This window comes from Phoenix dactylifera, chromosome 4 (genome assembly GCF_009389715.1).
Source record: "Phoenix dactylifera cultivar Barhee BC4 chromosome 4, palm_55x_up_171113_PBpolish2nd_filt_p, whole genome shotgun sequence".
Lineage (NCBI taxonomy): Eukaryota > Viridiplantae > Streptophyta > Magnoliopsida > Arecales > Arecaceae > Phoenix > Phoenix dactylifera.
This window is the reverse complement of record NC_052395.1, coordinates 21,026,744-21,038,207: the sequence shown is the minus strand read 5'-3', so window position 1 is coordinate 21,038,207 and position 11,464 is coordinate 21,026,744. Positions and strand designations below refer to the sequence as shown.

Genomic DNA, 11,464 nt, shown 5'->3' with positions numbered 1-11,464 from the left:
GCCTTTCCCAGGATACACGTGTCACTACCTCTATAGTCCCAGATATTAATTCTAATTCCGATTTGTTAACCGGCGACTTCTTCGGTTGCGCCCGCGGCCTTTGCTAAAAACGGCCGGCCATTGCCGCCGGTTCCCAGGGCGAAAAATCTCTCCTCCTGACCGAAATACCCTCCCTACCCTCGCAAGATACTTAAGGCGGAAGTAAAAGCGTTTTTTTTTTTTCCTCAAAAAAATCAGTTCCAGACGACACATCTAAGCCTTGGCTTTCAAAGATAAATTAATTATTTTATAAATTAGTTGTGTTAACATAGTTTACGATAGAGTATTTTAAAACAAAACTCCATGTACATGAAGCTTTTTGCTGAGCCATGCTAAAAAAAATTGGTGGTTTAAATTGTGAAAGTTATTGTCAAACACGGCCATAGTTCTTGGGGCTTTATTCGGGTCTTATGTCAGTGTTTTTTTTTCCCACTGTTTCATGCATTTATATTTGTAATATATGAGCTGCCGTTGTATCAAAAAAAAAAAGAAAAAAAGAAGACAAGACCATAGTTGATTATTAAGATGATACAATTTGTGAAATCAATATTTTCATCATCAGATATATTTTATCCAAGGAAACGTTAATTAAAATGTCCTCCTCGTTCAGACCCAATCCTTTCCTCGCGCCGTTTCACCACACGAGACTACATACGTGTGAAAGACTCGCGCGCTCAGGGGTAGTTTCGTCAGTTGGCATTCAGGGGTATAAAGGTAATTTTAAGGGGACCACCTCAATCCTCATCCACCTCACCGCTTCGTTATCGTCCTATAAGACTCTCTCCCTGTTCAAGTGTTCAAACACCACCTCTCTCCCTTGGGCTCCAAGCTTTCCTCCCTCTCCCTTCCTCCCTCTCCACCCCCCTCCTTTTGTCGCTGTTACTTCTTTCTTTATGTTTATTGGAGCAGATCATTGAGGCCGTGGTAAGATTTGTTCGTGGGAAGCGAGGAGCTTAGGGTTTCTTTTTTTTTTTTTTTGTTGAATGATAATTTTGGAGGATTGATATTGGTGGTGTTGATCGTTGTTCAGGGTATTCCCTTATCTGATTGTTCGAGTGGAAAAATCTTGTACAGGCCTGCAGGTAAGCGGATTCCTTGTATTTTTAGTGCATTCGATCATTGTTGTGTATAAATAATGGGTTTTGAGTTGATCTAATGTATTGTACTGAAGGGAGGGGGGGGGGATTCAGATCTCTGTGAAATTCGAGAATCTCTTTGGTATCTGCTGTTGCTTGTTGGATTGCGATGTCTCCGATTGGAGTTACGATCAAGATGCTAATTTTGTGATATAATATTTACAGATTTTACAAATATAGATGGTGTACGTCTGATATTATGCATTTTTTGTTATTTTAGGAAATCTGAGAGAGGTAAAGAGTGCAACTTTGGATCTGAAGCAGTTATAATATTTTGATTTGTTCCCAAACTTATATACTATACGATGTTCCGATCAGAACAACTAAGAGCGCCTGCTTTTTGTTTTTCTTTTTTCGGGCATAATTTTAAATTATTGCAATATTAAGGGAAGACAGTAGCTTCAAGGAGCTATTTCCTTAGAATGCTCCCAAGATGATAAGATGAATGAAATTGTTTGAAAATCAATTTAAGATGAATTTCATGATCATAAATCATCTAAAATCAATTTAAGTCCAGATTATAGTTTGAAATTTTTATCCTTTTGTGGAGCCATTAAATGCCAAACCTTCAGCTCTCAGCGCATTGATTGCCTTCAAGTAGTAGAAAATTTTTAGTCTCTATTTCTTATTTGTAAGAACCTTCTACCAGAGGTAATGAATCCACTCCTGAAATTCTATGGAATCTCAGAGCTGCACCTGCTTCCTTCAGGAGATCTTAAAGTGTTCACTTTCTCTTGCCCACACCTACACCTGCTCCCATGCCCACTCTGATTGGCAACTAAAATCTAGTGCTAGACAAACGTTTAACTTCCTATTTCCAGCTATGATATCTGACTCACTTTTAATGTTTCTTCATCCAGCACATGTTAGGTTGCTTTGTGTTGGAAATGACACACGGTTTCCCTTGCGCTGATGCGTTTGATTTTGTACAAGATAAACAGGGGGCTCCTATGCAAAGAGCCATGTATCACCATGGCCCACATGAGACATGGCATTCAGTTCAGCCTATGAGAAACTGTGACCTGTTCCATCACGAGGCAATTTAGCATGTTGCCTTCCTTGTCATAAGGTTCTGTCTCGAATAGGTAAATATAAAACCAAATAATTATCTATTCTAGCTATACATGGTTTTCAGAAAAAAAAAAAGGAATAGTAATTTCCATGTTACACAAGTTGAATCATGTAGATGTTATTGTATATTGCATACATACATTGGACTAGAAGTTGTATAGTCGTATATAGTGTTGCTGAATGTAATTTAACAATTGTTTCTTGGAGATCTCACTTCAGTTCTGCAACTATATTATCAATACCAGCTATATATTTGTATCCTCAGGAATATATTTTGGCATATATATTAAATAATGTGTGGCAGGATGATGGGAACAGATAGCTATTTCATTGTATCACAATGCTACAAACACTACATGTTTCATTCTCAACTGTTCTGTGGACTTTCTGTTTATCCATGGTGATATTTATTTTATGCTAGAGCTAAACTTAAGGAAAAATTATCAGATGTTATTATTCTCATGCAGTCTTTCTTTCCTCTATTAAAATTAAAATAATTGAGTATTATTCTTATTTATCTCTAATCATTATTCTACAATCATCAGATTCCCTTCCTTTTTTTATCTTGTGGTTTCTTGAAACGTACTTACGTTTCTCCATTGTTCTGTACAAGAGGAAGTAAGATGGCAATTATAGAGGGACCAGTTATTTGTCGTCCTGCTGTCCAACATGTTAAGCAAGCAAGAGTTTCTGCTCCTATAATTAACAGTTCATTAATAAAGACTAGGCATCTTAGAAGTGGATTTTGGGGGTCTCAAGCTAGATGCAGAAGTATAACTAGAGTTGGTACTCTTTCTATTCAACCTTGTGAAAGGAAAGGCTGGCCTGTTCATTGTAGTTTCAGTTCGTCTTCTGATGGTAATGGCAGCATGGCTGGGAACTTCAGTGAAAATGATGAAGAATATGTGAATTCCAGTGTGACTGAAGCAGGTATTCTATTTGAAATTTTGAATCATCTCTTTTCTTTCTTTTCTTTTCTTTTCTTTTCTTTTCTTTTTTTTTTTGAGTGGAAGGGGGTACCATCTTATTCTATTTGAGTGCTTTATTTTCAGGTCCTTTGATTTTCCCTTCTCTTTTCTTTATGTCTGAGAATATTGCATGCAGACTGGAACTTTCAATTCTAAATTTTGTCTATTATGTAGAAGTTTCTACTCTAGTCACTTAGAAATCCGGCGGTAGGAGGGCTAGAGTCTTCTCTGATATGAACTTCAGGACATGTTTCTGGTGTTGCTTTGGATGCTCCTGCTTTTAAGAGCAGAAATTGGCTTGCGGTCTAAAGCATTACTGGGTTGTCATCAGTGAGATTGAGCAAGCAAAAGTTGTTGCAGAACCAACACATTGAGTTGAAGTTCACTTTTTTGATTGATCAACATGCTTCATGATGGGACTGTCATAGTGGCAGTGTTTTTATTCCTAGCTTGATACGTGCAATAAAACCATGTTGCAGACCATCTTTTCTCAGCAAACAATCGGTTGGTAATATAGCGGTTCTGAGTTAATCTGCAGGGCTATCCCTTTGGTTGTTTTCTTTCTATCAATGTCGGTGGAATCGATACCGAACACCGTACCGATTGCTTGGCGAGACAAGTCGGTATGGACCTGCGTTGTGCCGTGCCATGCCATGCCGGGCCCGTAACGACACAATAGAGGAGGCGGAGGAGAGAGAGAAGGGAGATAGAGGGAACGAGGGCCGCCGGAGGCCCGCGGAGGGCCGTCGAAGGCCGGCGACTCGAGCAGGAGGCAAAGGAAACCTCCGTGGCCGGAAAGCGGGGCGGGTCTCCCGCTTTGTTCAAAACAGGAGATCCACCCTATTTTCCAGCCGTGGAGCCACGAAGCCGGAGGAGCGTGTCCTCTGCACAGCTGGCCGGCCTCCGCAGGCCCTCTGTCGGGCAGCCTCCACCTTCTTCTTTCCCTCTCCCTCCCTCCCTCCCTCCCTTGTTCTTTCTTTTTCTCTCTTTCCTTCTCTTTGTTTCCCTCTGGCAATGGATTTCGTTTCCGTGTCGGTCAACCGCCGACATGGCTCGGTACGACTGGAACCGCCCTGGGATGGTTCCGCCGACATTGCTTCCCATATTTTGTGGAAATTAGATTGGAATTTAAAATTACAACATCATTGTTTCTAATATTTGCCATTTTTTAACTGTCTGAGTTACAGGCCAAGACTGTCTCCTAGTAGGTTTGGTATCACCAGGTTTACATAATTGGTCACAATCAAAGTGTCTAATATATATAAATGTCTGGTCATGTGCAGTTTAATCCTTAGAGTGCAAAACTTTTTTTGCTTCTAGCAATATGTACAAGTTGTTTCATTTTTTTAAAAAATGGAGAATTGAGCTGCTTCTGTTGCTTATGGATTTCAAGTCCTAGTTGCAGTAATTTGTTCTTTCATGCAGTTGAGGTCAGGAGTGGATCAGATGGTTTCATGATAAAGATGCGTGATGGTACACATTTGAGATGCGTTCACAATAACCCTCAAGGAGGAAGCCTTCCGGACTATGCTCCTCATCCAGCCATCGTACTAAAGATGGAAGATGGAAGTGGTCTTCTTCTTCCTATTATTGTCTGTATGTATACTTTTGCCTAGGGTTAGGATATTTTATTGAGGGGAAGTTTTTTATTCCAACAAATGATCTTCAACCCTCCTTTTCCTTTACAGTGGAGATGCCAAGTGTGTTGTTAATGGCTGCGGTTCGGAATGTTCATATTGTAAGGCTCCTTTATTCTCAAATGTGAAGTATCAAGCTATTTTTTTTAAGTGGATAATTACTAATATTTTATTTTCTTCTAAAAGAAGAGTAACCAATATGCATTTCTCAGGCTAGGCCAACTATATATCAAGTAGTGAAAGAGATGATTGAAAAGATGGGATATGTGGTAAGTTTAATAGATTAGTCCTGCATGCAAAACACTCTTTTTTGTCCTTTTGCATGCCCCCATTTGGTTGAATAACTCTATTTCTCTGTGTTGGATTTGTGTAAGTTCATCAGTCAATTGTCCTAATGCTCACTGGGTTTGTTAGTAACATTTGGTATATATGCATCTTACTTTGACTATAACATATGTGAGTGGCCTACTGAGTCGTTAAGGTGATGTTGATGGACTGTTAAGTCTTTTCTATTGAAATTTGATCAAGGCTGTTTTTTTTTGTTTTAGAACCATTTCCGGTTATCAAACAATAATCTCATTTTTCAGGTACAACTTGTTCGAGTCACCAAAAGAGTGAATGAGGCCTACTTTGCTCAGTTGTACCTTGCAAAGGCAAATCCCAATCTTTTCAAATTGCTTTTTGTTAATGTTAGCTGTATCCTTGTGAATGTAAATCCTGAACTATGTCATGTGTTCATGCAGGTGGGGAATGAAAAAGAGAGCATCAGCTTTGATCTTCGACCTTCAGATGCCATTAATATGGCTGTGCGGTGCAAGGTATGCTCTATTATTCAAATTAACACTAGCCGCTGGCCAATGTAGTTCCAGTGTATTGCACTAACATGATTATGTAGAAACCATTTTGATTAGTAATTATATATTTTCGGCCATGCTAAGTGTAACTTGGTAGTTGGTTTTAAATGTCTTTTTTGCAATCTCCTTAATGGGACAGACATTAATTTTAACAGAAGCAACACTTCATTATTGGAATCACTATACAGGCGTCTCCTACAAATTAGATCGCTTCATGTTACAATCTTGGTTTTGTTTAATTTTACTTAATTTTCTTTTTCAGGAACGAAGCTTTACATAATGATTATTTCTTCCAACCATGGTTTGCAAAACTTGTGGGAACTTGGGGGTAGTTATATCTCAGAACCACAGTTCATGTTCTTCAGAACAAGTTTAGGGAAACAAAAAGCTAGATAGCATTTAATGCTTGCATAAACAACTATGTTATTACAGTTACAAGCTCAACTAAATTATAATTGTAATTAATTTTGACATTTTTTTAGCACATCCGTCTACTTTACTATGAGGGCCTCACAATTTTTTCTTCTTTCTTATTGTAGTTTTGCTTCTTTAATATTGGACGTCATTTTTTATTCATTTAAGCATGGGCCTCCCAGTAGCCCATTTCATTTTATAGACAATTTATTTCTGAAGTTATGAGCCTAAAGTTGCAGTTTTCTCATTGTAGTTAAGCTTTTATAACATTATAGGTCATTGTAGAATCACCTTTTGCATTATCCCTGCTCTTGCTATTTTCTTAATAATTTTTCAGAAAGTTCAGCAAGTTTTCATTTTCCAATATTCATGCGCGGAATATCATTGAAGTTATCCTTGTGAAATAATACCATCTTTATCAAACCACATCACCTTGCTGTGTAACTATTATATCATCTTCTAATATCAGTGTGAGAGAAGTTGGGGAATGAAGCTATAGAAGGTAATATGAAGAGTTTATTTAGTTGGAAACTCTAGTGTAGATAATGAAAATATAGGATATGGCTTCAGGACACGTAATAAATGATAACGGTAGAAGATGTTTTTTCATGTGTTGGAGCTCCCTTTGATAATTTGTTCTTTTATTGTCATAGATAGTCTATGATCATACTTTGGGAGAAAGCACATGGAATTGAAAAGAAAATTGAAAATGTTTACTTAGTTTTTTTGGGCCTATTGTATTCATGTTTACTAATAATGTTATACTGCCTTCTGTCCACAAATATCTTGATCAAAGAGGAGTGAGAACTTTATTTCTTTCAGAATTTATTTCGTCTGTTTCATTCCTTGTCATATTTAAAGACTCTTTTGATTGATTCCAACTTGGGATCTCATCATCTTACTTCTCAGACCTTAAAAATCGCAACTTGTTTTATGATTCTAATAGTCACTAGATGTTCAGCAAGCTATCACAAAAGTTGGCTATGCTAAGGACTACCTAGAGGTTGTTTATTGGCTGGTAATTTTCTTGTCTTATGGTTTTAAATGAACGTGTCATTATTTCCTGCATCTTATAAAAGGATGATCCACATAAAAGTAAAAGAATGAGGTGTAAGTGTAAATAGCAGTGCAGTCTAGTGCAAGAACTACTTATGAGGGTTGCTGTAGTGATAGTTATTTAGGAAGTTTTGGGTTTAACACTGCCAGTTTATAGGAAATGTTTATTTTGATTTGAGGGAGGGGAGGTTTGATTTCTTTGTTAGTTATCTGCTGGAGCTATTATTTCTCGATAATAATGAACCAAGCCTCATACTTTGTCAGTTGAACTGGTTTTAGAAGTTTTTGTCCATCGGATTTATGGAAGGGATGAAAGAGGCATTTGAAAATCTTAAAAATGATAATCTGGGGATATGGATGGCTGTTTTGAGGAAAAGAGGATGGCTTGGAATGTTATCAAAAGTATGTATGGCGAGGGACCACTCCAGCGGTTTGACATCCATAAACACATTTGTTAGTCCTTTTTTATTGTTACTTGTTAGGGTTTATAGGGAGGTTGCTTCTGCTTTAATTCAAGAAACTTCAAACGTCATAGGTTCTTTCTTCTCCTTTATCTGTTTCAATCCCTTTTCTGATTTCCTCTTTGGATGAGATTCAAGAACCATGTAGGTTGGAAAATGCTCTTAGAAAAAGTCATAGAGGTAATACTTCAAATTCCAGATCTCTTCCTAAATCAGATTGTATTATATCTTTGAGAGCAGCAGATCTTTGCAAGAGATGATCAAGTTTCACTATGCATATTGAAGATTTTAATACGGCTCTTTTGTTCTAATTCAAGTAAAAGTTGGCATCTGTTTGTAGCCCTAATTGGTGTTGACTACTACTTATTTTTGCCTCTGTTTTATGTTTTTGATCCACAAAGGTGCCTATACAAGTCAATAGACATCTTGCACACAGTGATGGGATGCGAGTGATTGAACCCACTAAGTTGGCAGTGCAGGCTTCTCACACAGATGGAATGTTATTCACAGAACTTGACAGGTAACCTTATGAATGTTTTCAACACATTTTGTTTACTATTTTTATGTTGAAACAGGTGCTTCAAAGTTCAAATGAAGAAACATTCAAGAGATTTTCAACTTTTTCATCTCGTGTGAGTTTATTAGATGAGTCGTCCCAATTTATTTTCTGTTCAGGGAAAGAATTGTTTGGATGAAATGCAGGTGATGATCAACATCAGGTTTAATAAAGATTGCACAAAGTTTAACATTTATCAACTGATAACCGACAATGGAGTTTTACAAACCACACCCCCCCCCCCCTTCTCTTTCTATCTCTATCTCTATCTCTATCTATCTACTTATCAGTTTTGGGAGATTTTTTGGAGAAGCGGTCGTTGTCATCTGTTTGAGGTTTACTCAGTATCTTCTCCTGTCATAACAGTTGTGGTTTCTTGTGCGTTACATGGACTTTATTATTTATAAAAGACTAAAGTACTTTATATTTAGTTGGTCAGAAGTATGGTGCAAATTTGTAGTGCTTTAATGTTACTCTGACTGAAGTAATGTTAACAGGCCTGATGGTCAGCCTTGCTTGGAAAGCAAGGAGTTTGATTTGATCCGTAACATGCTGATTGCTGCCGTTGAGGAAAGATACAAAGATGCTGGTAAGATATCACGCTCTTACCTGCTGCCTGCAATAGTTTTGCTCTGAAGACTCTGAATCGCTCTCTCTCTCTCTCTCCATCTCTATCTTTTAAAGCATAAACAAGATAGTTTCTGTATGTTTTTGGATCATGCTAATGGGGGGTGCATTCTCTTTTCCGTTCTAATGAGATCGTTCCCCCAAAGCTAAACAAAACAACAAATCAATGGACTTCTTTGGAAATATGGATCCGATTGATTTGCACTCTCGCAATGTTTCAATTTGATACTATTACAATTCTTATTATTTTGTGTCAGCTCAATGGAGGGACAAGCTTTTTCAGCTGCGGTCCAAGAGAAAGAACTGGACTTGACAGGTTTCTGATCCATTCCCTGCGCCCTATCTGTTTTATGGCACTGTCTGAAACTAGAAATCTCAGAGGCTTCTCACAACAGACTGCTTCCTTTGCTGCAGTGTCTACGGCCGTACATGAAGCCAGCGTTTGGAAGCAAGTGCAAGCCTGACATCCATGGTATATAATGTATCTAGTACTTAGCCACCACGATTGTGTATACATGTATAGTTGCTTATGCCATGGTGGCATATAAAATGGCATGTGGCGTTATGTAAGTATTGGAGTATAGAACTAATCCTCAGATTATATACTTGTTTATCTCCCCGTTCTTTTAATTTGCTTTTGCTGGTTTTCAAGTGCTGCTAGCTGGTGTGGTTTGAGGCTTCAAATGGTCAGAATACACTATCTCGAGCCTGTATGCTTCGGAGACCTATGCATCAAGTCAGTCCATATTTAGTACGCTATTGGATAAATATCTGGGAGGACTTGATGTATAGGTAAGCAATGTTCAAAATCTTTGGATATTTTTTTTTATTTTTTTTTGCAACTCAGAACCGTTCAATTTTATACTGGGGCGTAAAGTTCTCTTTGCACCCTATATATTATAGTTCAATCCAAGTTAAGTGTTGGGTGTTTTAAATCCATGACGTGAGATAGTTCACCTGTTTCAGGAGATCTCTGGGGTATGGACTCTGGTTCGGGTTTGGGTTTTATAATTTTTAACCTGACTTGGCCTGCAGGTTGTCTAATTTGGGTGCGAAACAATTCTAACCAGGATTTGGGTCGTGCAGTCAGGCTGAAACAATTCTAAGCTGGGTTCCTGTCTAGTCTTGAATGCCTAGCAAGTGTTATAAGAAGTTTAGTAGGTCCGACCATATTGTACTTATTAATTTGTTGCTTAAATTGGGTTAGATTCGGGTTGGATTTTTTTTTGCATCCTACTTTGTGAATACAAATTTCGATTTTGGAACGCGGGAAATAAATCCAAAATTAGTTTTTAGAGTTTTTTTATATATTAGAATTTGCATAAATAATCTTTCAAAATTGATATTTGCATGTATACATTTATCAAATATTTGTTTTGTATGTATACCTATGTCATCTAACGCTGTTAAGAAGTTAGCCATTTAAAATTAAAATAACTAAATTATCATTAATGGGTAAACATACAAAAAGAAATTATTATAAAGGTATACATGAAAATAGCAATTTTAAAGGATATTCATGCACTTTCATATATTTAGGATGGTATACATGCAAAAAAAAAAAAAAAGATTTTTGCATAAATATTCTTTTAAATATTAAAATTTGCACGAATGTCCTCCAAATTGATATTTACTTGCATGCACGCACAAAACACTATTTTTGTATGAATACTTTTGACATAAATTTGCATATCTACCTATTAAGGGTATTTTAGTTATTTTTAATTTTAAGCCACTAATTTTTTAACATCATTAGATAGGATGGGCATATATGCAAGAAAAAAAATGGATATACATGCAAAATAAGTATTTTATAAGGATATACATGCAAATATCAATTTTAGAACAATATTTATGTAAATTTTAATATTTAGAAGAATATAAATGTAAAAAAAAATTTAGTTTTATGCATAACGCTGACATTAGCCTGGATGTATACAGGAACTAAACCTAAGTGGAATGGCACATTATGCTTAGAAACTTCTCCATGGGCGTGCCGGACTTGTTAATGGATTGTCTTTAGGTTCAAGAACCAAATCTGGTTCAAGCTCGTGTCGATCTCCACCTCATTCATTAGCCTATCTATGTACATGTCGGTGTACGTGAATGTTAGGTTAGGCTAAAAATTTGATAAAAAATTCATGCTGGGCACAATTATTCAATTGAAAAGACCCATCAATCATGACAATAACAATTTTTTCTCCAACTTGCCGATCATCTGTCTCTTTCTACGAATTTCTTCATTTTTTTAAAGACTCAACCTACTCGTGATATTTGTCAGCTTGCCATGTTTTTGTCATTCCAACCTACTTAAGAGGAGGACAAATGTGCTGAACAACATTTTGCACCTCTCTCCTGCCGATTGCGTGGAAGATGGCAAGTTAAAACATACAAGTCACTTAGCATGTGATTACTCGGGCTGATATATATTAAAGTTCTTAACCACAAGGCCCAAATGTGGCATTCATGACAATCAAATTGCACCGTTCTTTCATCATATTTTGCATAATCTATTTCGGCAAAATGTCATGATAAGGTATTATAGACAATTCGACAATCAATTTCAATGAAAATGAGTATTTTCTTTCCTATGACAGAGAAAAAATAAGTAGGGTAACACTGAGGTGGTAGCTTAGTGGAACGGA

The 11,464-nt window shown here is 37.0% G+C and overlaps 1 protein-coding gene across 5 annotated transcripts; it reads left to right on the top strand.

Annotated features, from left to right (window-relative positions):
• The first annotated feature begins 819 nt into the window (after positions 1 to 819).
• On the top strand, positions 820 to 9,470 carry LOC103722339 (bifunctional nuclease 2-like). 5 transcript variants are annotated; one of them, XM_017846479.3, is made up of 13 exons: positions 821 to 963; positions 1,070 to 1,121; positions 2,117 to 2,260; positions 2,860 to 3,176; positions 4,640 to 4,810; positions 4,903 to 4,952; positions 5,064 to 5,120; positions 5,439 to 5,504; positions 5,595 to 5,669; positions 8,038 to 8,156; positions 8,690 to 8,781; positions 9,077 to 9,135; positions 9,234 to 9,470. In XM_017846479.3, exons 4-12 carry the CDS (start codon positions 2,870 to 2,872, stop codon positions 9,130 to 9,132), a joined length of 993 nt encoding a protein of 330 aa, XP_017701968.1. In that variant the 5' UTR covers positions 821 to 963; positions 1,070 to 1,121; positions 2,117 to 2,260; positions 2,860 to 2,869; the 3' UTR covers positions 9,133 to 9,135; positions 9,234 to 9,470. The 5 variants fall into 5 exon arrangements, with proteins under 5 accessions (XP_008811088.1, XP_017701968.1, XP_008811085.1 ...); XM_008812863.4 differs by having other exon boundaries at positions 2,109 to 2,260; XM_008812865.4 differs by lacking the exon at positions 2,117 to 2,260 and having other exon boundaries at positions 2,866 to 3,176.
• Positions 9,471 to 11,464: the final 1,994 nt, after the last annotated feature.

Excerpts from the sequence above, each read along its gene's own strand:
- LOC103722339 (XM_008812865.4), top strand. The coding sequence starts at position 2,870 with ATGGCAATTATAGAGGGACCAGTTATTTGTCGTCCTGCTGTCCAACAT. Across the intron at positions 3,177-4,639 it reads TTCCAGTGTGACTGAAGCAG|TTGAGGTCAGGAGTGGATCA; the intron begins GTATTCTATTTG and ends TCTTTCATGCAG. Across the intron at positions 8,782-9,076 it reads GGAAAGATACAAAGATGCTG|CTCAATGGAGGGACAAGCTT; the intron begins GTAAGATATCAC and ends ATTTTGTGTCAG.